This window comes from Sceloporus occidentalis, unplaced genomic scaffold (genome assembly GCF_023333645.1).
Source record: "Sceloporus occidentalis isolate IW3139 unplaced genomic scaffold, rSceOcc1.0.p SCAF_296, whole genome shotgun sequence".
Taxonomy (NCBI): Eukaryota; Metazoa; Chordata; class Lepidosauria; order Squamata; family Phrynosomatidae; genus Sceloporus; species Sceloporus occidentalis.
The window spans coordinates 301,138-326,113 of record NW_028317276.1 but is presented as its reverse complement, the minus strand read 5'-3'; the positions used below and the strand labels follow the sequence as shown (position 1 = coordinate 326,113).

Sequence of the window (24,976 nt, the reverse complement as noted above, 5' to 3'; positions counted from 1 at the left end):
CTCCTGAATCTAAGACAAGACCAACGACTCATTAAGGTTTGAGTCTCAAACCAGGGTTGTAAAGATGGTATCTGTGCTGAATAGACGAGACGTTCTAGAAGACAGCCTTTTGATCATAAGGGCTGTTGGCAGTTTCAAGGGGGCATTTATGAATGTTTGTTTCGTGATGTTGCTGTGGAGTCACTAAAGCCCCAATTACCAAGTATCTGAAAATGGTGACTTCTCAAATTTCTCAAACTAGTGGAACCACTTATTGGGACAGCAATAGAAACAGACATTACGATGGTGAGGATAAGGACTGTGTAAGGTCTGATTCTCTCCATCAGAATCTGCCGTCACGTTCTTTGAGTAATCTGTGTCCCATGTGCGTGCGCGGCAGGGTTGAGGACACACCAAAGCCATGTAACGAACACAAACCACAGCGGTGAGCTTTGTCTTCTCGGAGGGCAAACAATGTCTGCTGTGAATCGGTTCCCAACACAAAGGAGGCCTTTCTTTGGCAGGCAGGGGAGGGTCCCAGACCGTCATTGATGAAGCCAACGGTCACTTATTAACTAGGTTACGACATAGGTATCTGGGACCATTTACATCCAAAGCCTTTCACTCATTCTCTGATGCTATGGGTGGGAGAGCTCTGAATTTTGAACTCAAATTCTCTGCAAAGCATGGTGGTCTTACAAAGGGACCAATCAGACGCGTTCCCAGTAACGGCCGCAGCGCAGAATGAGATATGGACCTAGTAACGATTCCCATCCTACTGCTATAAAGTAACAGACCACCGATGCCTTCCACGTTACTTGAGAGAGATAACCTAATGAGGTCACATCTTGCCTCATTCAGGTTCTCAGTAAATACTTAGTTTATGTAGTGACAGTGAGGCTAAAGTCAATTGTTGCCATAGCAGCAGAAATACATCCCAAGTGTCTTGTGTATAAAATTGTAGACTGAAAGTAACTTTTTGTTGTAAATTTCACAGAAAATGAGTAATTTATGTAATGTGGATTCAGTTAGGAAAGAGGAGGGACTGGCCAAGCCATCCAGGGGCGCTGGAGATTGGTGATGTCTTAACCCTTTTTTTAATGTTCTCCCGAAGCACAAAAGCCGCCTGCGCACTTCGGCAAACCAGTCCCTGCTTCATGTGACATCCAGAAGGGGTATTGTGTGATGTAAGCGTATATGCTGGCTATATGTTACCGTGGGAAGCGGTTTGAGCTTGGTTCTACTTTGATATAACAAAATGTTCTGCAATCTATACTGGCCACAAACTAGACCTCGCTTACTATAAAGCCCCCTACAGCCAACGTCCTTTGGCTCATCTGTCTGCCCCCATAAGGAAGGGATATCGGGTCCTTCTCTCATACAGATCCCCTTTATCCCCTCCACGTTTAATATAAAAATGCAGCTCCCAGGGCAACGGGCTGTTTATTTTCAACCGAGGGGCCACATGTCCTTTTAAGAAGCTGCATCTTCCAAGCCGTTACAATGGCCGGGGGGGTTTATGGTGTCTGGAGTTAAATTCCGTTGGCCTAGTTACCAGGTGGACGGGAGGGAGGGATCCCGGCGTTGCAGCAACGGGCTTTGGGTTTATTGGGAGTTGGGGGGGGGGGGTACGTTGAGTGTAATTCTGCCCTGTCGCCAAAAAACAGGAGCCCCCCATCATTAACAAGCTCTTCAAAAGTTTATGAATATATTTAATTTATGACCATTTCGTTTAATCTGCTTTGTAATTGGCGCTGCCGAAATACTTGGGGTGATATGTTGACGACATATCTCAATATGTAAAACGTATACATCTTATAACAAGCATATTGTATAAAAGCAAATGAAAGGTGTAAAACCGAGAAAATTTTGTGTAACTTTACCAAATGGGGCAGGCATGTAGGGTTAAAAAAAATGACCAACCCAAAATAAAAATTACTTTACAAAAAAAAAAATGACCAACCTTTTGAATAGCGAAATGGGGGATGGGGTTTTGTGACTTTGTGCTCTATTTAGAAGAATAATGGATTTTATTTACCCCGTTTTAATTTATGAAGCCGTTTCCTGCTGTTTCTATACACATTATCGGGGCTTTTAGGGCTGTAGAACCCTGTCATATCCTCATACCCAGGGAATGTATAAACTGAAAAGGGACACTTGGCAAATATGTTTAATAGACCTTTGGTATGTATAATATATAGCTCCCCACAGGAGAGATGTGCCGGGCTGTGTCTGCCAAGCAATAAAGGAATCGTTGCACTTTCACAGGTTCCTGGGGACACCAAAACCCTTCCCGTGTACACAGTGGCTTCAGTTTTTACTGCCAACAATAAAAACTTCTTTGTTGGATCACCATAAAGCAGCCAAAAAGGTTGCTCTGTGAGTAGCCAGGGTAATAAAGTTCTGGCACAGGACGCCCTGTTCTAGGTCTCCCCCCTAAATACACAACTTGGTCCAAAGGCCACGTAATGAGTAATAACACTCATAATGTGAAGACAAAGTACCTGCCAACTGCTGGGAATAGTAACAAGGAGCCAATGAGAAGGCTCTATAATGGGAAGACTCGTCCAAAAGTGTACAGTCTCCTTGGGACTCTGTCCTAAAGAGCTTACAGTCTAGCAGTATAATGGCAGACCCTGTCCCCAGGAGCTTACAGTCTAGCGGTATAATGGCCGACCCTCTCCCAAGGAACTTACAGTCTAGCGGTATAATGGCAGACCCTGTCCCAAGGAGCTTACAGTCTAGCGGTATAATGGCAGACCCTGTCCCCAGGAGCTTACAGTCTAGCGGTATAATGACCGACCCTCTCCCAAGGAACTTACAGTCTAGCGGTATAATGGCAGACCCTGTCCCAAGGAGCTTACAGTCTAGCGGTATAATGACCGACCCTCTCCCAAGGAACTTACAGTCTAGCGGTATAATGGCAGACCCTGTCCCAAGGAGCTTACAGTCTAGCGGTATAATGACAGACCCTGTCCCAAGGGGCTTACAGTCTAGCGGTATAATGGCAGACCCTGTCCCAAGGAGCTTATAGTCTAGCGGTATAATGACAGACCCTGTCCCAAGGAGCTTACAGTCTAGCGGTGTAATGGAAAGACCCTGTCCCAAAGAGCTTACAGTCTAGCGGTATAATGACAGACCCTGACCCAAGGAGCTTACAGTCTAGCGGTATAATGGCAGACCCTGTCCCAAGGAGCTTACAGTCTAGCGGTATAATGGCAGACCCTGTCCCAAGGAGCTTACAGTCTAGCGGTATAATGGCAGACCCTGTCCCAAAGAGCTTACAGTCTAGCGGTATAATGGCAGACCCTGTCCCAAGGAGCTTACAGTCTAGCGGTATAACGGCAGATCTTATTCCTATTGTCTGTCTGTAGTTTCTGTATTGAGATTCTGTGGTGTTCAGATGGCATTTCTGTGTATCTGTTAATGTGCTCATTTGTGTGTTGAGTAACATGTATTCTGCCCGTGTTTTTATTTTCATAATGGCACAAAGTACTTAAATCTAAGCGCTGGGTGATTGGCAAAAGGCTGGTACACTGTGCAAGGGGGCACTAGCAATCTGTTACTGGCCTAGTGTTTTAAATAGAGCCTTGGGAGCTAAAGTGTTAACAGACATGGCATTTGAGAAGCGAACCAGAGCTTCCCACTGCAACATCTTTTGAAAGTTTGAAAAATGCTGGGGACTTTGATCCCTCCCTTTCATCTATTATACCCCATTCCCCCTCCCCGCTGCAGCCCAAACCGTATCACTTTCTGCCGGGTTTCCCGGTGCAATTTTAATCAAATCCATTGTTCCCGCGATGAGGTGCGTTATTTCCGAGCGGAAAAGCTGTCTAGGATACTTCAAATTGCAGAAATCAGAAGAATCGTGTAACGTTTTGGAACTCTCCCTTCTCCGTAGCGGAAAGACTTTTGCGTGTATGTGTTTGCACACCGCGAGAATTCTTCTGAGATCCCCTTTATTAACACGTCCCTCACATGGTCACTACATTGTATGTGTCCGGGGTCAGTGAAGTCACACCACCATCCGTGTTGCTGAAACGCTTAGAGATCTGTCGATATTGAGCTTTTTTTTCCCAACATGTCGTTTAGTGTCCTCGCTGCTCCGGCCACTCTACGCATGTTCGACCCGTGTGGCTTTAATGTGTCGCTGCCCTGACTCGCGAAGCCATAAGAGGAACACAGAGGATTTCCAAAGACCCCAAGTAACCTCCAGCAGTCCAGGTTTAAACCACAAGCTTAACCCTTGTGAGACAGAGCCAAGGCAGGGGGCCGTTAACGTGTAACAATTGGATATGAATTGAAACCAGAAATGTAACGCGATCACTTGGCGTATCAATGGCCCCATAAACGGTGCAGTAATTCCCACGTGGGCTAATTCGTAGCTGGTGCCCTTTATCAGTGATGTAGTAAGAAACTAAATGTCAAGAAAAGCTGACGTCACCGATTTATTGTAACGATATGACTTTGTAGCCACCGTTAAAAGGTGTTGGCAGGACAGCACCCCAAAAGTAGTCCAGATGTTCGAGTTGCATGTCAGTGTATCAGAGGCATGGGAGTTAATGAGCCATCGTGCGGTGGCCCCCGGGTTTTTAGAGGTGATCAATGCCTCTCGTTTGTACATTAGTCTGTTCAGGGCTTATCCACTAGTAAGACAACCGGATTTTAGCCAATTGAAATTTGGCTAATGTTCTGATCGGATCAGCCGACCGATAATAGCACCAGGCAATTAAGGAGATTGAATCTGCTCCTCTTGTATTATCTCCAATCTCCTTCTGCGCGGACCACAAATCCGACTAGGAAAATGAATGGTGGCGGAAGCAGGGTCAGCTTTTAGATCAGTTGCCAAGCAAGGGCTACCATGAGCTGCCTGGGGTGGCTACATTTCAAAATCAACCTATTCTTTACCTTTAAAACGTTGGTCTTGTATATCTGAGAGCTGGCTTTTGTCATGGTCGGAGGTTTGAGAGTGAGCAGAATTTGTACACTTCACTGTGGATAATAGTTTGACCAACATTGACTTTCTACACCTGCTTTAAAGCAGGGATCTCAAACTCCAGGTCTTGCGCACAACACTCAGCTGTTGAATGTATGAGGTGATGAATTGTATAAACTTATTTGTGTTCGCTAAAGAGCCATTATCCATGGTCCAACCACCCTTGCTGTAACATTTCTGAATTAAATATGTTTGTGCGTCTGCCAATAAACTTTCACAGTCCATGGAAGGGCAACTGAAAAGCTGCTGAGCCGATGGGACAATTAAGGCTTTCCCAAGACCAAAATAGTGTTTATTACATTGAACCCATTTATTGCCTAGGAGGCCTTTTGTTTGTTGCCCCTGTTCCTACAAAAGGTAAAAGTCCATGCTAGTGCTTTAATTCTTTTTGTAAGTTGACTCTCATTTCTCTTGACTGTCACCCTTCTCTCATACATGCCCTTCCTTTTTGTGTGTTTATTTATGACCTTTATCTGTGATGACATCCTATTACAAGGCAGACAATACATTTGACCTTTGCCCCCTCGACCTCTTCCCACATTAAGAGCGGGGGGGGGGGGGGGGGGGGACCCCTTTGCATACCAAGGCATAATGATTCTTCAAGTCTTCCAAGGATTAATACAAAGGAATTCTGTTAAAAATACTCTGCTTTCCTTAAATGGTCCTCTTATCAATGTTTAGTGGGGTTAAGATGCATTCTCCTGTCATCCCAGTAGACCCTGCGCAGCGTCCCACTTAGAATTTCTCCTTATAAAAGTCAAATATTAGTGACATGTTCCAGCCTCCACAGCTCTGGCCTATTCTCAGACAAACATTTTTGGTACTTTATTTCTCCTTTTGTATCCATAAGGCTTGTGGATTTTTTAGTAAATATGTTCTCCATAAATAGGACCATTTATATTAACAGTGCTGGCCTTTTTTTATCTCTCCGGAAGGTCGAGCGCGCATTGAAGAAGGTGCGTCTCTCCATATAGACTCTCTGCGCTCTGAAGACCAGGGCTGGTATGAATGTAGAGTGCTTTTTCTGGATCGGCACCACAGCGAAGAGGACTTCCAAAACGGGACCTGGGTCCACCTCACTGTTAACTGTAAGTTGTGTTGGTGCAACCTGTCTTCTGCTGTCATGTTTCACTGCGCCCATCTGACTTTATAGATGGAAAATCTTTAAGACCTTGGTACTCGTGTACTTCTCAAAATGCAATGTCGCAGCCCCTTACCAGTACAGCCAGTGAATAAACAAGTGGAGGAAAGGCTTTAATGATTAATCATACGGTGGAGTATGTGGTGCAGTATCTGTGCACCCCAATATTCTGTCTTAGAGCCCTGCTTGCTCTGCTGTCACTGATTTTTTTTTTTAAAGAGCTGTGAGTTTGGAATATAAATTGTTAGAAGTCAACAAAGCCGTTCTTTTGAAGTGACCATGCGAATCATAGGGATTACCTGGTGGTTGTGATCCTCCCCCACTGTGCAGAAAGAGGCAGGGATGGAGGGACCTATAGACTGCAGGATGCCTTCTCCACAGTGGCCACACTGGAGACTGAAGGACCTCTCTGTAGAGCATGAAGGAGGCTCTCCTTTCTTCCTGCCCCCTGATTTAGCCTGCCTGTAATCTGCTTTGTCCTCACACCCCCTGCTCACAGGCTGATAAGGAAAAATGAGCCCTGTGGTTGGACTTGTGATAACAGATGAAAGATATTTTCCCATGGCAGGTCCATGAATTGCCAGACCCCATGGCAGCCCATGCTAATTAGATCAAAAGTAGTTTCTTCCGACCTTTAACCTTTGGCCTAAGTCTATTGGTCCACTGCTCCTGCCCTGCTGACAGAGTTCAGAGGGTGGCAGCTTGTCATGGGGTCTAGGTACAGCTTGTTAATCGATAGAGTGTAGAGAAAGATCTCCGGTTGCCTTTTGGTGTCTTAACATTAGGGCTTCTTTGGAATGCGTGGAAAGACTAATGGCGTAGAAGAGCTTTCATAACGCTTTTTATCGGGAAAATAATGGTTTATCATGTTCTGTAAAAATGTTTTCCCACAAATGTGATTAGAAGCTATAGCAGCAGATCCGTCCTATTAACCCACACACTGCTCCTCCTCAAACCAACCTGTTATATAAAAACAGCAACGTGATACCATTACCAACACAATTTTGCACACTTGCCGCTTTGGTTTAAAAAAGGCTTTTTATAAAAAAATAGCTCTGAGATTAGCGTGGCCTCTGTTCAATCACCTTAAACCAAGGAAAATGCTCCGTTTTTTTCAATTCAGTGATCTGGTATTTTCGATTGGCTGCTGGGTTACTATGACATCACTACAACCAATAAGAAACTGATGATTTGCAGCAGGGCTCCCCTGCCCAAATCCAGACTTATCCTGAAACGCAGCTTCAGGGTGTGATGAGAAACCAGATTTCTGTTCCCAAAAACTAACTTAATGATATTTTCATATGGTAATTGGACTATGCATGTATAATAAACTGTGATTGGAGAAGCCGCCTTATATGTAAATACATGCCTTAATGGTATTTACGTATGTTGTGTGTGTTGCTCTCTCCCAGTTAAAGGGGTGATCGCCCCACCACACAGTAGACACCCAGATCTTCTAGAGTCTGGAGTTTCACGATGTAGCGAAGGGAAAATCGCATAAACTGCTTTCCTGTCCTCGTGTTGCGTGTTTCGTTGTTTGGTTTGGAAATACAATGCAGAGCAGTGGTGTAATTAGTGTGTTCTGTGCTTGTTTAATTTGTGGTGGGAGTGTGTGATGCTGCCAAGTTCCCTCTTGGAACCCCTCAAAGACCGCATCAAATTCCTTGGGTGGTAAAGCCTTGATGTGGCTTTTTCCTCCCTTTGTGAAACCCATAATCCAGGAACTATAAGCAAGAGAGCAGACAAAAGACCAGGAGGCCTCATAATGCCTTGAAAGTTTAAGGTACGTCTCTCCAGATTTTTGATATAACTTCGCCGGTGTAAACCCAAACTGTCTAGACCATCATAGCTTGGATCATCTGGAGTCTTTGTTTGAAAGCACTCAGCTTCTGGCTTCCAAGCTAGGTGATATGTGGCTCTGAATGACGCAGCTGGGGTATTACCGTGTACATCGCAGAGTACGTGTGCTTAACCTGATTCCAACGTAACCAGTGTGATTTTTCTTGCTACATTAGAAGAACCTTTGTTTTGCACGACAGAACTAGATTATACCTATATGATGGTATGGACAGTAGACAACTAGTCTACTATTAGCATCATCTGGTGTCAGGCACCGGTTCATTGTGTAGGGGGCTGATGGAGCACTAAAGTGCCATTTGGTGAAAGGCTACAAAGGACATTAAATCTCCCAATTTACATTAGATAGTAATAGTCCTACAGGGTCCAGTTGTTTAAAGCTAGTACGAGGTGCTTCAATGAAAAGGTGTGGGAACCCCCAAAATTCCACTGTTTCCTGTCCCCTTTTCATGTCCGGTTATTCTTGGTAGAACTGCAACTGATTCCGTTTGGTTAAACCTGATGCAATCATGAGAAACATTACGTGGCTCTCCATGGTAACTGCTCCATGTTTAGCAACTCTACATAATGTCCGGTGCAATGAGGACCCCAGTGACATTCAAGAGGTCCCATACGCCGCCACTCTCTGAATCTTTGGTTAACGTTGTGCATGCTTCATTATCTAAAATGCCTTTATTTTTCCCTTCAGCCCCACCCAGTTTCCACGAGACTCCGCCCATGTATGTGGAAGTGCGCGTTGGAGACACCTTGACTCTCACATGCGTGGCTTACGGGAACCCTCAGCCTGTTATCTTATGGAAAAGAGATGATGTCATTCTGGAAAGCAGAGACGGGATCCAGGTGAGTGCTAACATGGGATTAAAGGGAGCCACATTTAGGAGGATTAGACATGGCTTGATTCACAGACCATTTCATGAGAAGCTCCTCATTTAGTTAGCGTCAGCCTCTGACATCACACTGACATCTCCCAAGTGACACCTGCGTGCCTCAAGTGCAAAACCACTCCGGGGCAATTCTAAATGTATAGGATATTTTACACTAAACACAAAAGAAACTGAAATCTGTACCCAGTCAGATTTTTGTGTGTTTTGTGCGAGGCTTTGCGACTGTTTACTCAAGCTGGCCATCGTGAAGCCATCCATTGTGTCTGCGTAGCTTCATAGAACAAACAGATGGGTGCACAGTATCGGCTTTTAAACAAAGGGGGATTGTCATTCTCCCATTCTGCCTGAATTCAGAAGCTTTAATTAGTGTGAATCTGCTGCCCCCTAGTGTCTGCCTGCTGCGCTGCACCATACTAACATCATTAGAATTAACCAGTTATATTACTAAGTCACATTAGCATGTCCAGGTTATTTACGACACATTCAAAGTAGGTAATGCCAGAACAGCTGATGCATGAGAAAAGTCTTTAATTTATACCCTTCAGATAAACAATGGTTCATTACGCATCGTGGGGGTGGAGCGCTCCAACGCTGGGATGTATACATGCCACGCTTCCAGTGAAGAAGGGGAAATCATGCACACCAGCCGCGTATTAGTCCAAGGTAACCAACATCTGACGCTCATAAATACCAGTAGCCTGGTTTCTCCATCTCCACCTCTGAAACTCAGAGGTTTGTTTAAAAATCACTACATTATGCTAAGGCTTGATGCTCCTTGTGGGAACCTGGAGACTGAACCCTTGTCTGTCCTGCTCAGGTCCTCCAACCATTGTGGTTCCTCCTGAGAATACAACAGTTAACGTGTCACAGGATGTGTTTCTGACCTGCCAGGCTGAAGCCTACCCGGCCAACCTGACCTACAGCTGGTTTCTGGGAAGCACCAATGTATACCTCCTCAGGTAAATGGGAGACGTCCCAGCACAGCCACATTACTCTGATATAACTGATGAAACAGTTTCATTGTGAGTTCTTGATAAACTGTCAATGACCTACAAGTTCTCCAATGGCAGATCAGGATGCTCCTTCACCCGGCAGTGATGAAAACTGACTTTGCAGCATATGGTTGTTCCTGCATTTAGACTTCTGGTGTATAGATAAAATCTCACTGGCCATTTGTGATAAAAACGACTGGCCAAAGGCACCCCATTGTAAAATGGACACAATATTTTTATCGTCTACTGCTCTTGGCATATCTACAGGGTAAAGCTCAAATTAACCAACCTTCATGTTCCACTAGTAATCTCCAGTCCAGGGTCCGAATTTTGGTGGATGGGAGCTTTCTTCTCCAGCAGGCCACTCCAGAGGATGCTGGGAAATACACCTGCATTCCCAGCAACGGGATGTGGAAGTCCCCTTCGGCCTCCGCCTACCTCACTGTGTTGCGTACGTACAAGTCGCTCGCTCTGTAGAGAACTATGATATATTGGGATGAATTTATTTGCAATTCTGCTAGTATTTTGATATTTTAAAAACATATATATTTTTATGATACTGTCCCTTTAAGTGCCTCTTAAAGGCCCGCCCAAGCTGCTGTCATAATGGGTTTATGCGCTTAGTTACTTTTGCAGGAGTAATCATGTTTGTGGTTCCATGTTCTCTGTAGATCCAGCCTATGTGACAGACATGCCTCCAGAGACCTACCTACCTATTGGGATGCGGGGCATTATCAGGTGTCCGGCCAGAGCCAACCCGCCTTTACTCTCTGTCAACTGGACCAAGGATGGCGTGCCACTAGAACTGGAAAAGGTACACCCTCTGTCAAGATATTGGATCTGATCTTCCCAAGGTCCTGCAGGAAAGCCCTTTCTCTTGACTGTTCCTCATGTTGTAAAATCTATTAGGAACTTCTCAAATTGTTCAAAATGAGTTACACCTCACAAAGCAGATGTCATAAATGTTTAAGATGTCTGAAAACCTACAAATCACATTGTAAGGCTTTGCTACACGAAAGTCCATGAGCCAGTAGCTGAGGGTCTCGCATGTAGAGATGATTAAATCTAATTGTCTCTTGTTAGTTCCCTGGTTGGTATCTTGAAGAAGATGGCTCACTGGTGGTTACCACAGCAAATGACGATGCTCTCGGAACATACACATGTACACCTTATAACAGCTATGGTACAGCCGGAGTGTCCTCACCGACACAGGTCGTACTGAAGGTAAGCTAGGCGATTATGTGAACATTTACAAAGGATGTAGTATAGCTTTGATGTCTTTCCTATCACTCGTCGAACACTTCCTTGTAATCCTTAGGACCCTCCATCATTCACAATAATACCCAAGGAGGAGTATTTTCAAGATGTTGGCAGAGAACTCATTATTCCTTGTGCAGCCTCTGGAGATCCACCTCCTGTCATCAGCTGGGCAAAAGTGAGTTATACCAAAGGCACATCACATAAGAGTCCACCAATTTAGAATAAGAATACAAACCCATTCAGCTCCTCATGAGATCATCAAGTTAGACGCCAGGTGTTAGGACATCATAGCCTTGTTCCTAGAGTCTCTAGGAATTTCTATGGCTCAATTCCCACCAAAAGATCAAAAGCCATAGCAACCCCCGACTCCCTCCATGCACACAGATATTAGCAGCAATAGGGAGCTAGAGAAATGACTAAATTCAAGTGTTTTATTCAACAGCTGGGTGCTCCAGGGAGAAGCGCTGCCCAAATGGATGCCAACAGCAGCCTGGTCTTCAGACCACTCACGAAAGATGAGCATGGTACCTGGGAGTGCACTGCAGCTAATAACGTGGCCAGGATTAGCGCACGCTCCGCTGTCTATGTGTTGGGTGAGGACTAAACTGTCATTGTTTACAAGTGATGGAGGCCTGCATTTCATACCCTGCTCCGTTTTCCGGTCTTGATAGATTTATGCTGTTAAAGGCAGCTCATTACCAAGAATCCTGTAAGTTGCAACCTCATTATTGTCTCCAATAATAGTGCTCCAAATGAGAAATATCTTTGTCAAACAATCATTGGACTTTCAAAAAGAGGTGCAAGAGGTGTATTTCTCATACAAACTCTTGATATTAAAGGCAATGGCTCATTGAAACAGAAATGGTGTAGGGCCATAACTTCCATCCTGTTGCAGGATGAACAGAACTGTAGTTGGAACATTATCCAGTCTAGATATTAACTTTATTGTAATTGGTAGGAACCATGAGTGGTTCAAGTTTTGGTCTCTGGAGTTGGCATGTCTATTGCCCACTAATAAAGTAGTGGTAGGTTTATAATAAACATACTTTCTAGCTCGCTTCCAGGAGCACGGTAGGAGAGGCTCTGCCTATCCAGGTAAGGCAGGAAATTAAACTCCCGGAACATGACCACATCCCCAGTGTTCAAGCCTGAGTTGCCTGAGGATGCTGGGGGTCCTAAAAAAAAAACCAAACAAACAAAAAAAATGCTTCTAAGACAAGGCATACTGCCTATAAGAAGTGCAAGGCTACCCTGTCTGACCCCTCTAGGAAGTTATGCTCCTCCTGCATAAAAGATTGGGTGAAGACTAAGAGTTCTCCTATACGCTCTTATACTTCAGGTTAAGATTTCACAACCTGAAAGACATCCATCCATTAAATACACCAGTGAGGATCTTTATTCCTCTATACAGAGAAATTGGACAGCCAATTATCTTAGCAGACTACCCATCCTGCTGGGCAAATGGGGTCTGAATCAAGCGACCTTTCAGGTGATTTCGAAAAGGTGGGGCTTACCAGAGATAGACATCATGGCCTTTTCAACAAACAAGAAGGTCCAATTCTTTTGTCTCCAGAGGCCCAGCCCTTAGCCCATCTTGAAAACTCATTTGAGAAGAGTCTATGGCTTTATGTTCTGAGGAAAATGGGTGATAGCTCCAGATTGGCCCATGAGGATCTAGTACCCAGAGTTCATCTGTCTGTCGGTGACCTTGGATGTCATGCCAGATCTTCAACAAAGCCTGATCAGGCATCCAGGTCCAGCACTTCTGAAGAAAGGGAGAGACTGATTAAATTGTCACTCTGAAATCGTCAGGACCTTGATGCAAAGCAGGAAGAAAGTCTTATGTTACGGCAAAGTCTGGAAGAGCTTAACTGTTATTTATTATTATTTATTGTTTTATATAGCGCCATCAAAAGCCGTAGCGCTGTACAACTGTTGGTGGTCTTTGAGGCAGATTCAGCCTGAAGGAATCTGTTTTGGATTCTGGAATTGTTAAAGCAAGTATTTCAAGACAGTCCCTCATGCCTCATTGAAGGTTCATTTTGCAGCATTGAGTGCCCTTTTGAGTGCCTGGCTCTTAATCCCTGGGTCAAACGCGTCTTACTGGCAGCCTCTAGAATTCGACCCTTTAGAAGACCTCTCCTTCTTGGGATCTCAATTTGTTCCTTAAGTTTTGGCTTATTCCTTAAGAATGGCTCCATTCGAACCCTTAGACATTACTATGAATTTTCTCTCCTCAGCCTTGACATCAGCCAGGAGAACCAATGTGATTCAGGTCCTGTCAGCCGTAACGCCGTGCCTTCGTTATTTTTTTATTTTTTTTTTTGAGTTCTACTTGCCCCAATCCAAGGAATGAAAGGGAACAGTTTCATTCTCTAGATCTACCTAGAGAACCTCTTGGAGAAAATCAACCAATCTGTGGTCTTCGCTGGACCTAGAAAAGTATCAGTAGTTTCCAGAACTTCAGATGCCTACAAGGCAGCCGGGAAAACCTCCTTTGGGACTTACAGCTCGCTCTTTCTAAAGGGCTGTCTCGGCATCTTGGGCAGAGGCATCCAGTTTTTGATGGAATCAGATTTGAGAGCGGCAGTATGGAAGAGTGTGCACACGTTTATTAAGCGCTATAGATCTTGCAGTCTGTGGTTTTGGATCCCAACCTGTAGCCTTGTTACATCCTCTACCCTGCTACCGGAGGTGAGCTAGAAAGAGTAAATTCTTACACAAGAATTTCCTTTCTTGGTCGCTTCTGGTAGCAAAAAATGTTTGTCCCTTCCTAATAGGGACAAATATTTTTTGGTTTATATTTGGTCTTGGTTTTTCACTGGGGATGTGGGAATTCTGGGAGTTTTATTTCCTGCCCTACCTGGATAGGCAGAGCCTCTCCTGCCATGCTACCGGAAATGACCAAGAAAATAAATTCTAAGGTGATTTACTTTCTGCCCTTTCGAAAAATCAAGTTGAAAGTAGTCAAATCTCAGCTTGGTGTCCCAACCCCTTGAGTTTTATTCGGTGTATACTCAAGCTGACTTTCTGGTCTTTTCAGGTACAAGCCCCCACACTGTAAGCAAAGTCTCTGCCCAGCCGTTGGTGTCGGCTGTGAATGTATCCTGGATACCCGGATACGATGGAGGATATTTCCAAAGGTTCAGCGTCTGGTATGCTCCGCTGTGAGTCTTCCCGCTAACAATCCCTTACTAACCTGCAGAGAGCCAAGATCTTTTTAGGCATCGGAGGACGCGATCTGTTGAGAAGATATTAGGTCTCCCTCTTACAAAGTAAACGTTTTGGGAAAACTACTGTTTCTCCCACTCTGAGCTTTTGAGAAATCTTGATTCTAAGTGAGTAAACTATTGGCTGGGTTGGGGTCAAAGATCTCCCTATCTTCCACATACTGCTTCTCCTAGATGGTGCAGACATAGACTTATTTATCAATGAGAACCCCCCTAACCAGAGGAGATTATTGGTGCACCTACCGCAGGAGACATATTCAAAATACAAGTACTTTCTAAACAATAACACTTGGATGAAAACATAGACACACATATGGATTTTGCCAAAGAATGTAATAATGAGCCAGAGGTAATTTTGTGTGAATGTCTGTGAATGTTTTTAAACAACCTTATACTGTACAGAACGTCTGAACTCATTGCCCAACTGAACAAACTCTTAAGTATTTGCAACATTTGAATCTTGGACCCTAGAACCTCTCTTGATCTCTCTAGTGACCAATTGTTCCTGCTCACATCGGGAGAGGTTTCTTTCCATTTGTTTAAGCGATAGGGGAGCAAGTCCCACCTAATATACTAACAACCCTGCTTCCAGTTTGTCCCATGATCCAGCATAGCCATACACTGCTGTTTTACGACGTCTGTGGGCCTGTCACACCCAAAAATATGAATTTCTGGCATATTAAACAGGTTTGATTACTTTAAGGTATTATAACTCATCGTATTTGACTCTGCAAATGGATTTTTTTCCCCCCAAACAATTTCAAGATTTTCCTGGTTTTAAGTTCCAGAGCATGTGAACTAAATTCGGTTTGAACTACTATGGTTACAACACCTGAACCATTTTGTTTTGTTTTTTAAAAACAAAAAGCCCTTCAGGGCTCAGTAGTTTTGGTGGTGACAGGTTTACGTGAACAGGTTTGCTTTCCTGTACGAAAAGTTCTATTTCAGATTGTACCTGCTATTGGTGTCTTTCACGGTTCTGTCTTACTGTAATATTTCTGCCCCAAGGATGAAGAGTACGACACGTGGTCACCATGAGTGGCTCTCCATCCCTGCCCCTGCGGATGCCAGCCACCTGCTGGTGCAGAATCTGCAGGCAGACACGGTGTATCAGTTCAGTGTCCTGTCCCAGAACAAACTGGGCAGCGGACCTTTCAGCGAAATCGTGTCTTCCTCTCCACTCAGTGAGTACATTGGACGGATTAAACCAGGGCCTATTAGTAAGCGGCCCTTTTTTTTTTATTCTTCCATTTTTCCCTTCGTTCTGTTTTTCCACACATTGTCCCTTTCTTACTAACACCTCTTTATTCTCGTGCTCTTTAAAGGGACACTATCATGAAAATGTACTGCCGCTATTTAAAACATATCCCTATTATATTTATAAAAACTTTTCTTTTATTGAAGGTGGTATGAAGCAGTGGCGCAGGTCATAGCAACGTAATATACCAGAAAGCCTACGCAAATTATTCAAAACGCCCTGTTTCTGATATGGTCCCTTTAATTCTGTACGTATTTTGTTCTTCCTCTGTGCTATAATCTGACTAATCAGTACTTTTGACCTCTCTCAGGTACCCCACCAACCACCTTACCCCCTCCTGTCCCTACCACAGACCCTCAAGATATCTTATCCGCGCCATGTTCTCTATCTGCCAATGAAACTGCCCTTGGGGTACTGCTACAGTGGGCTCCCCCTCTTCGCTTTTCCCTGCCCCTTCGCGGGTACGGCTTGGAAGGCAGACGGGATGAAGGGGCATGGGAGTTACTGGATGAGTCTATACCTCCGTCTCAAACCCAGATACTTGTTCCTGGCCTGGTCAAGGTAAGGAAGTTTTTTCAGGGTCCAGATGGCACATATGACAGTCAGCCACTAGGTGATGCTGTGAAACAGTGAAAAATTGCTTGCTCAAATAACGGTGCATGCAAAGACTTGGCAGGTACCAATTTATAGGTCGATAAAAGTAGCATTTTGTACCATGTATTACCAACTCCTAAATATATATATATATATATATATATATATATATATATATATATATATATATATATATATATATATAATATAATAGTGTCATTGAGGACTCATTCACACACCAGAGAGTACCGGTTTAACTTTGCCGGTTGCACCATGTAGCTCATTTAGATGAATCGGCTGAGTTTTAATAAGGTTCTTTTGCAGGACGCTTTGTATGAGTTCCGTCTTGTGGCATTCGCCGGAGATTATATCAGTAACCCCAGTAACTCTGTAAACATCTCTACCGCAGGTAAGTGCAATGACTAGATCTCATGTTCTTGAACCTAGAGGTCGCTATGATTATGCTTTAGGCGGAGTGCCAAAGACTAGTAACGGGTTAACCAGAATGGAAATAACTCAAAGGAATTTATGAGGAATGGAAGTGGATGGGGTGTATTTTTTAGGTACAGAAATTTAGAAGTGTTTGGAACTGTCGCAATCTGCAGTTTCGCTTATCCTGGTTAATGCCAGGGCACTGCTGGCAGGCGTCCTGATCTAGGGTTTTGTGATTGTTGTACAGGGATGAAGGTATACCCGTCACAGACAGAGCACCCAGACGTCCAGCAAAAGCCTCTTCTGGCTGGCGTGGTGGGAGGCGCTTGCTTCCTGAGTTTGGCCGTTATCCTTGGCATTGTAGCGGCCTGCATGATGAACCGGCGGCGTGCAAGGAGACGCCAGAAGCGCAGACAGCAAGGTATGGCTGGCTTCAAGATGTGGGCTTAGGGGTTGGCATGTATGAACGATATGGGGGCAGGGGAGAATTCCAGGGTTTGTCTAGACATAACTTTAACAAGCAGTTTAACAAATGTTTTGGGCACATCCTTCGCTGACAGTGATAAGCCCTAAAATGCTGCCTGGTCCTCTATCAGACATCACTTGTCACAATGAATTTGCCATGTTCACTTTGTGTAATGGAGGAGCTTCTCATGGGAGATGTTTCCCAGGGTCAGCCCTCTATAAAGCAGAGTGAAGAATTTGAGTCTCCTGTAAACTTTTGCTTTGGTGAAAGTATTTGCCTCCTAATTCATCGCATAACCCAACTCTGTAGCCATACAGCCACCACTCCCTGCACAAAGTGAAAATGAATACACAAAAAGCTGCTTTCTTTTTATCATTGTTGCCAGGAAAACCAAACTGGGCAGGCGCCCAATAAAATGTAAGTTCCCCAAATCTGTAAAGAACCTTATCGGTAACAGCAGAATATAGAGCTCAAGGATAATGTTTAACTCCTAAGAGTAAGGCGATTACCAGCAGCATCCATACAGCCAGAGCCTATCAGCAGTCAGTATCTGACGGGGTTATGGACTCTGGCGACAGGCCCTGCACACTGGGACAGAAGGCAGCGGTGCAATGAAATCTGGTTTGGTCTTTTGAGTCTGTTAATTATTGTGCAGACCTTTTTTTTTTTTTAATAGTTCCACAATCAAATATAACTGTTCCATAATAGCCATTACTATAACACATGGTCACAGGTAGCAATCCCATCCCACCAAAAATCAGCATTAAAATTAGCGTGAATTTTGGACAAACCCTTCTGACGACTTCTTCGCTGCTTCTCACCCCCATTTTCCTGCTCACTCCGTATTGATGTCTCCGTTTTGATCCTGCCTGTGCACCTCACATGGCAATCTGTCTTCCGGGGGACGCACTTTGGCATGCTTATCTTAAATATGATCAATCTGAAAAATAACAAAAAAATCACCCGCTGTATTTAATTTGTGATGGCATATTTTGAAGAATTACAGAAACTGCTTACAACTTTTCCTTAAAAATCACTATTTCCTGTGCTGCACTAGTAACAAAGCAAGTATTTAGAAAAACATGGTGCATGCTCTAAACACAAGAATACATGTAATTTATCCACCTTTATACATTGTTACAGCACATTGACCACTCCAATTTAAACATTAGATGTAATATTCTGCGAACAAGGAATGACTTTAGTTCTTTAACAGGCATTTGTCTTTGGAAAGCTGTCTGGGTATAATGGAGACAGGGCAGCAGACACTAAACAGTGCTCTGTACCCAATCACATTGGTGCTTTCAAACAAAATAACATTTGACCCACCATACAAAATAAGTATTTTTGTATCCAGACACACACCTACCCATTAGTCTTATTAAAATGCCTGCTATACATGTGTTTGGTTTTGTTTGAAGTCTGTGCCAGCTTCCATAACTTGTGTACTACGTTAAAATAGCCGTGAAACTGATCAGAATTCTATGGATTTGTTACAATGTTCCTGCCCCTATAAATAGAATTTGTTCATCTTGACTCTGGTCTACCGAAAGCATTGGGAATATTTGTTTTGATTGAATTGTTATAAACCCACAGGTGTTATTCTAAAGGCAGTATCGTAGCGTGGCAAGGGAGAAAGGCCAAGAAAGGCCTAGATCACCAAGAAAGTTAGGGGGAAAAAAAACTCGAGTGGAGTCAGTGGACATCTCAGTAGCTACTGTGGCTGCTTTGCGTTTCCCTGATCTGGAGTATCCAGCGTTTGTTTTTGAGAAGTGTGCGCTTCTGCATGGGGTGGTGGCTGTAGTTGCATACATATGTTGGTCGCTAGAAGACAAAGGTCGCATTGCCACCAGTTTTTTTCCGTCATTTGATCCCTGTTGTGTTCTCATAACCTTCCAGATGCACCAATGGTCTTCTCACAACCCAAGAACGCTTCTCCTTCACAGTAAGTGTCTCCATGCCCATGATGCCACTTCCTGTCCACGCATATCATGCTGTGTCTGTAGCTTTTTCCATGAGTGTCCCTGCACCTCCACATCATGACCTTTTTGGCTTCATGTCTTTGGATCCAACCACACAACAGGGTTGCCAGATCTTAATTTGATTGGCTTTTCTGTACGCACAAGGTATCACATCCTTGTATGGTTTCAATTACTTAAATTTCCAGAATCCACTGGTCCATGATTGTCTGTCCTGTCTGCCAAACACACCTCGATTTTAACATAAATCAAATGCAGGCCCAGTTGACCTGACAATGGGTAGTTGGATCCAATTTCCAATGGAGCATACCAGCAGGGGTGTTAGGCGGGGCTGTTACCGCTTAAATAGCATGGCATTGTAAATCAAATGGAGAAGAACTTAAGGATAAAGTTGAATGGGCAGCAATGTAATACCAGAGCTATGGGGCAGTGAAAAGCTGACTTTTCTAGAGATATGCAGAAGGGAAACAAAACTGCCACGTTGTATCCTACAGCTGTATCCTGATATATGTTCAAAATTTGTAAAGTAGATTTTCTTGGCTATATGTTTCAGAAGAATTTAAGGTTTCAAAAAACAAATAAAATGGCTTCCGCTCATAACCTAAAATCATAGCTCTAGGACCTCCAAACGAGTTCTTGACCTCAAAGTAATTTGAACACAATGATATGGCTTATTTCTTAAAGATAACGCATGTCCACCATTGTTTATATTTTGAAGTTTTGTTTTACAAAAATCTCAATTGATGCACCCTCTCTTGTTCCTCAGAAATACTAATGGCTCTGGCAGCCCTGACAGCCTCATGAGGATCAAGCTTCAAGTGTCCCCTTACGAGAGTTTTCGAAGATGTGTACAATTAGGAGAAAAGTCTGGGAACGTGGGCACAAGCCACAGGAACAGCACGAGCGGCAGGTACACCATTTATGAAAGTAACGTTGGTGAGTCTTTACCTCTGGAGAGAATCAGCCGTGGGCCCGACGGACGGTTTGTGGTGGAGACCGAGACAAGGCCTTCCAGAGGGAGCATTAGAGGCTTCCCTTATGTGACGGAGACAGACCTCTACCCAGAATTCAATGCAAGGGATTCTTCTGACCTCAGCCTATGCTCACAGGCCAAGTCATACCTGCAAGTTAGCCAACTACCAGATAGGGCTTCTGATCCATGGAGGGAGGAGGTAAAGATAAGACCGAAGGCCACAGGTCAGGCCCGCAAAGAAGCTCGGGATTCAGGCTACCGCCAAGGAAAGTACTTTGGCTGCAGTAGCAGCCCCCTGGATGAGGCCAAACCTTTTAGAATCCCAGACATCAGCCCAGTAACCTCCTCTGTGACTCTGCCTTACGGTAAGGTGGAGGAGGCACGGTGCGGAGATCCCACTCACACTAAAGGGGAGTTGGAGAGGACTATATCTACACTCAGGGGTTCAGAAAACGACATTTATTCAGCATTGGGTGGCGAGGTGGAAGCACCATCCTCGTTGCTGCAGAAACCTCTGGGAGTCATTGACCAAGAAAGCCAAATGAGGCATAGCTTGTCAACTCAGAGTGGCATTCTCCAATATCTCAGCCTTCCTTTCTTTAAGGAGATGAGTGTGGACGGCGAGTGGCTAGCTGAGGACGAACAAGCTAGAACCTCAGAGAGCGGATCTTCAGGGGGTACAGAGCAGGAAGCCACAAATGCATTGAGCATGGAGGACAGGACGTTGATGGATGTGGATGGAACCAGTGGGGCTCGAAAGGAGGAGATCCCCTGTGTTCCCCACACACTGTTCTCTCTTGACTACACGAACAGTAAAGAGCAGTCTGTGCCTGTAAAGTCTTTCCTGAAACCTCCAGAGCCCAATCTGGGACCTACAAAGGCAGTTCTGCCAGGCAGTCTGCTATGGACGCACCCTCCAGAAAACACTGAACGTTTAAAAGTAGGTCAAAGAGCTCCCTGGGGTCTGGGTGAGGTTCCAATGGACAGCAGAGCTGAGCAGCCTCTATCCTCTCACTGCAAATGCCCTCTGACGGACCAGCCTTTCTCGGTTTTCACGGACTTCAAGGTCCTAGAAAAGCAGAGACCGCCAGTGGACAGATCTCTCTTTCTGCACGGCTCAGAGAAGGTGATGAGGAGCAGTCTCACCAGCCAGAGCAGTGGCAGAGGTAGTGTCTCGTTCTTAAGGCCCCCGTCTCTGGCACAATCTGTGGGGGGCAGCTACCTCAATTCTCCTTTTGGTGAAACCTCCAGCTGGCACAGCGGCGGGGGGTCCCAGGGCTCTAGTGCTGAAGACTACAGGCACAGAAAGGATTCCCCACTGGCCACCATAAGCAACAGGTGAGTTGATGCTGGTCACTGTCCATGGAGACAACCCTCTACTGCTGCAAGAGTCTTTCAGGGTTTGCAAACATGATAGTCCAGTTCTATTATAATATAAATATATACACCTTTAAAAGCATGTCCTCCATAGCACACTTTGCAAAGTTTTATAATGTACTCGGGGGGGGGGGGGGGGTAGAAGCTCAGGAAAAGCATGGGTGATTCTTAGAGTAAAAATGGTTCTGTACATGCACAAAATGTTCAAAATACTCTTGCAAAATTAAATTTCCCTAAATGGTGGCCATACACATATTAAAGAATTTTCTTTGACGTGTCGACTAATGTGATGTTGTCCTTTAAATTAGAAGAAACACCTCAGTGGATGAGAATTATGAGTGGGACTCTGACTTTAATCTGGAGGCAGATCTCATGGACTCCCTGCAGGTCTTCGGGAGCAGTAACAGCGGACCACCCATATCTACCATTGCCACTGGAGATGTGGAACGACAGAGTGAGTTGTGTATCACCTAATTCCTAAGCCTCAAATGTCTGCCAACACAAGCTTTTTTTTCCCTATTCCAAAGCCATGTTTGACATATTTAAAGTTTGTTTTAAAAAATACTAAATCTGTGTTCATTTAATTGGTCCACAATTACACACAAGCAAATTTAACGAGTAGGACCTTTTAGCCATCTGTCACGTGTCTTGTGTGACAGGAAGGGAAGTTTTCACACAGGAACAAAGACGGATAGGAAAATTCCCCGTAGTTCTTACAGGGGTCATGCCCACAGTCCCTCAGCCTTTTGAAAGGTCTAGGGAATGTGTGAAGTGGCCCAGACTCCAGTGATGGGAATAACAGCCCTCACTCCAAGGATTCCTGGAAGACAAAAACAGGGGACTTCAAGGAAATCCTGTATGGGGCCCTCTCTTATCCTGGAACTTCAAGAAAATTAAGTCATGGGACAATCTGCTTCGTGTTCTACTCAAGATGCTAATCTCAAGAGGAGTCAGCAATGGGGTAACAATCCAGAAGGCAGGGAAGTTGCTTTTTATGAGCCATCAGATTGTTCTGTGGTCTAGAACAAAGCTTCCCAAGGATATTCCACTGTCCATGTTTTGACTGGGATGGTTACTAGCCCTGTAGCATAGGTCCCAACTGTCCCTGTTTATGGGACCAGCCCTTTCGCATGGCAGGATGTAGCAAGGATGGGTGGGATGTAGTAAGAGGTGGTTAGGTGTAGTGGATATGGTTAGGTTAGGCCTAATTTGACATGTATTGAAGCTGAAGCCTGGGATATGATGTAATATCGTGGCTCTCAGCTTTAGTACATTGCGAGGTGGTCACATGGGACCTGCGACTTCCTTCTGCAAAAGCGCAGACATTCATTGATTTTACAACTTAGCGGGTGGACAAGGTGCTTCCCGTGGTGACGGATCAGTTTCGCTTGCCCCATGGCGTGAAAGCGTTGTACTGTGTTTTCACCGGTAAGAGGGTAAAAGCAGAAAAGCCTCCTCAGGGATGGGAGGGGAAAAAACTAACAATCTATTGTGATTTCTGTAATTACTGTGATTAGCCCTTGGGTAAAATGCTGCACTTAGTGAATCTTTCTCCCTGGAGAGACTAAAATAGTTCTAAAGCTTCTGTTACACGGCTGGATCTACTTAAAAGAAAATGATGGCAAAATATATATAATATACAAAAAAAAGCCGCAATCACAATACAAGAGCCAGCATCTGGTCAAATGAGATTACATTTAAAAATACATTTTTACGCTCGGTTGTGTCTTTGTGCCCTATTGGTAGATATTGGTGTCAGTCTATGTGAAGCCCCACCACTGACCACACTCCCCAAAAGCATCCTACTTTGGCCATTCAAAATGTTGCAGTACGAATCTCGTTGCTTATCTAAAATGTTTTGCGTGTGTGCAGTACGCTCGCTCATCCCTTTTATTTCATATCAATAGGTATGAAGCTCCCTTTGGAGACGGGCCTTTCCCCGGCTGGTTCGGGGTCAACGGATCCCATGGACTGCCGGCACCTGCAGGCTCTGTCTAGCCCTGAGGAACGCTGCGCCGCTCTGAAGGAGGAGTTCATGGAGTACCAGAGACGCCGGCGGGCAGAGCTCAAAGGACACACGAGGAGCAAACACTACGCAGGGTGTTACGAGCAAGCGACGCTCTTATGACCCCACTGCAAGAGGGGACGAGGCATGCACCACAAGACCGGAAAGGACACTGTAACCGCCTGGGCATTATTGGGTGGATCCTACCCACTATCCCCAACATCAGGTTTATGAAAGACCTGCCAATTACACATCAGGGTTTTAATATCAGCCAATTAAACACAGAGTTCCCCTTCTTGGTGCACCACCAAAACGAATATTTTGAGTTGGTGCATTTTTAATGTGAGCCCCTTTGAAGGCCACATATGTTCCATTTTTTTCCCGCAGTGCGCCCGACATCCCCAGAGCTCTGAAAATCATCTTTCAGCCCCTAGGACATCTGAACGCCTCCGGACCGTTACCCTTTGAGTTTTGTAATGCCAACGTGGGTATCTGGGCAGCCATAAAGAATATGAATCCATAGGTGTTGCCTAAAAAAATGTTTCACCCTGCAGCTTTATATGCAAATCAGCTAATTTGCAAATGGGGCTGCAGAGCGATAACAAGTCTGCTATTCTTTGAACTGCACATTTGCTTGCATTATAATGGCACAAATAGTGTTATAAACTATATACTGACATTGTGATGTCACTGGCCGAGATATCCACTTTGAAAGGTTTAGAATGCAGCTCTGTGATTGAATCAATGTCTGCCACGACCAATCATTGCTTACGTCATCCCTACGGTCGGATTCATTTTACCGGTGTGTACGCTACGGCACACCTACCCCATCCACACCCAACCCCACAGCCATGCTTTTGTCCCCTTCAGTGTTTATTCCACCTAATTATCTGGGCAAAATCCCAAGCTTAGCCATGTTTCACTTACCCCGTGAAACGCTTTTTGGTACAATAGTCTAAGCAGACAGCTTGATTTGCTGTAATTGCAGAGTGCCCTGCCTTTCATTATTTTTCCACTCAATAAGTCGCCCCGAAGACCAATTATGTTGTGCGTGTCCAATCAAGACTTGTGGTTGGGTGATGTCAACCATGCGCAATCCTACTGCCGTTTGCACTAAAGGTGGCTTTTAAAGCAAGCTGCAAAGGAGACCTCGGTGCTGTACAGCCTTTATTTAGAGGGGGGGGGATCATGGCTGACGTGCTGAGAACTTGACTGTAAAAATCCTGTTATTCTTGGTAGTTGTGTGGCTCTGCGATGCAGTCCAGGCCAAGAACGCTTGCCTCTAGCAGGCACCCAATGTTGTGTACGGAAGCACATTTAAGCCCAAAAGAATATGTTGCTCATGTAGCCTAATTTCCCCTTCCCTTAAATCCGTGATGGAGGGAAGAGTATTTTCTACCGCTTGTTACATGTTTCCTATAGCGTGCTTACGATAGCCGATCCTTTAGAACACGGTGACTTATTCTTACAGCTGAAGTTCTTTGTTTGGAAGATGGAATCTGCCGGAGGCCTTTTGCTGTATAAACCCGTATCGTTCAGAAGAACTTCCTGTC

The 24,976-nt window shown here is 44.6% G+C and overlaps 1 protein-coding gene across 1 annotated transcript in view; it reads left to right on the top strand.

Moving 5' to 3' along the window:
* Window positions 1–23,546, top strand: part of LOC149275183 (protein turtle homolog A-like) — a 38,219-nt gene extending 14,673 nt beyond the window's left edge. The window contains exons 7-24 of the mRNA XM_089504913.1: window positions 5,911–6,063; window positions 8,662–8,813; window positions 9,403–9,520; window positions 9,675–9,816; window positions 10,155–10,300; window positions 10,521–10,663; window positions 10,933–11,073; window positions 11,168–11,284; window positions 11,552–11,702; window positions 14,153–14,276; window positions 15,348–15,523; window positions 15,908–16,158; window positions 16,516–16,600; window positions 16,871–17,044; window positions 18,989–19,034; window positions 19,835–21,379; window positions 21,727–21,872; window positions 23,326–23,546. Coding sequence (XP_089361039.1) covers window positions 5,911–6,063; window positions 8,662–8,813; window positions 9,403–9,520; window positions 9,675–9,816; window positions 10,155–10,300; window positions 10,521–10,663; window positions 10,933–11,073; window positions 11,168–11,284; window positions 11,552–11,702; window positions 14,153–14,276; window positions 15,348–15,523; window positions 15,908–16,158; window positions 16,516–16,600; window positions 16,871–17,044; window positions 18,989–19,034; window positions 19,835–21,379; window positions 21,727–21,872; window positions 23,326–23,546 — 4,031 coding nt within the window. The remainder of the gene's footprint in view (window positions 1–5,910; window positions 6,064–8,661; window positions 8,814–9,402; window positions 9,521–9,674; window positions 9,817–10,154; window positions 10,301–10,520; window positions 10,664–10,932; window positions 11,074–11,167; window positions 11,285–11,551; window positions 11,703–14,152; window positions 14,277–15,347; window positions 15,524–15,907; window positions 16,159–16,515; window positions 16,601–16,870; window positions 17,045–18,988; window positions 19,035–19,834; window positions 21,380–21,726; window positions 21,873–23,325) is intronic.
* Window positions 23,547–24,976: the final 1,430 nt, after the last annotated feature.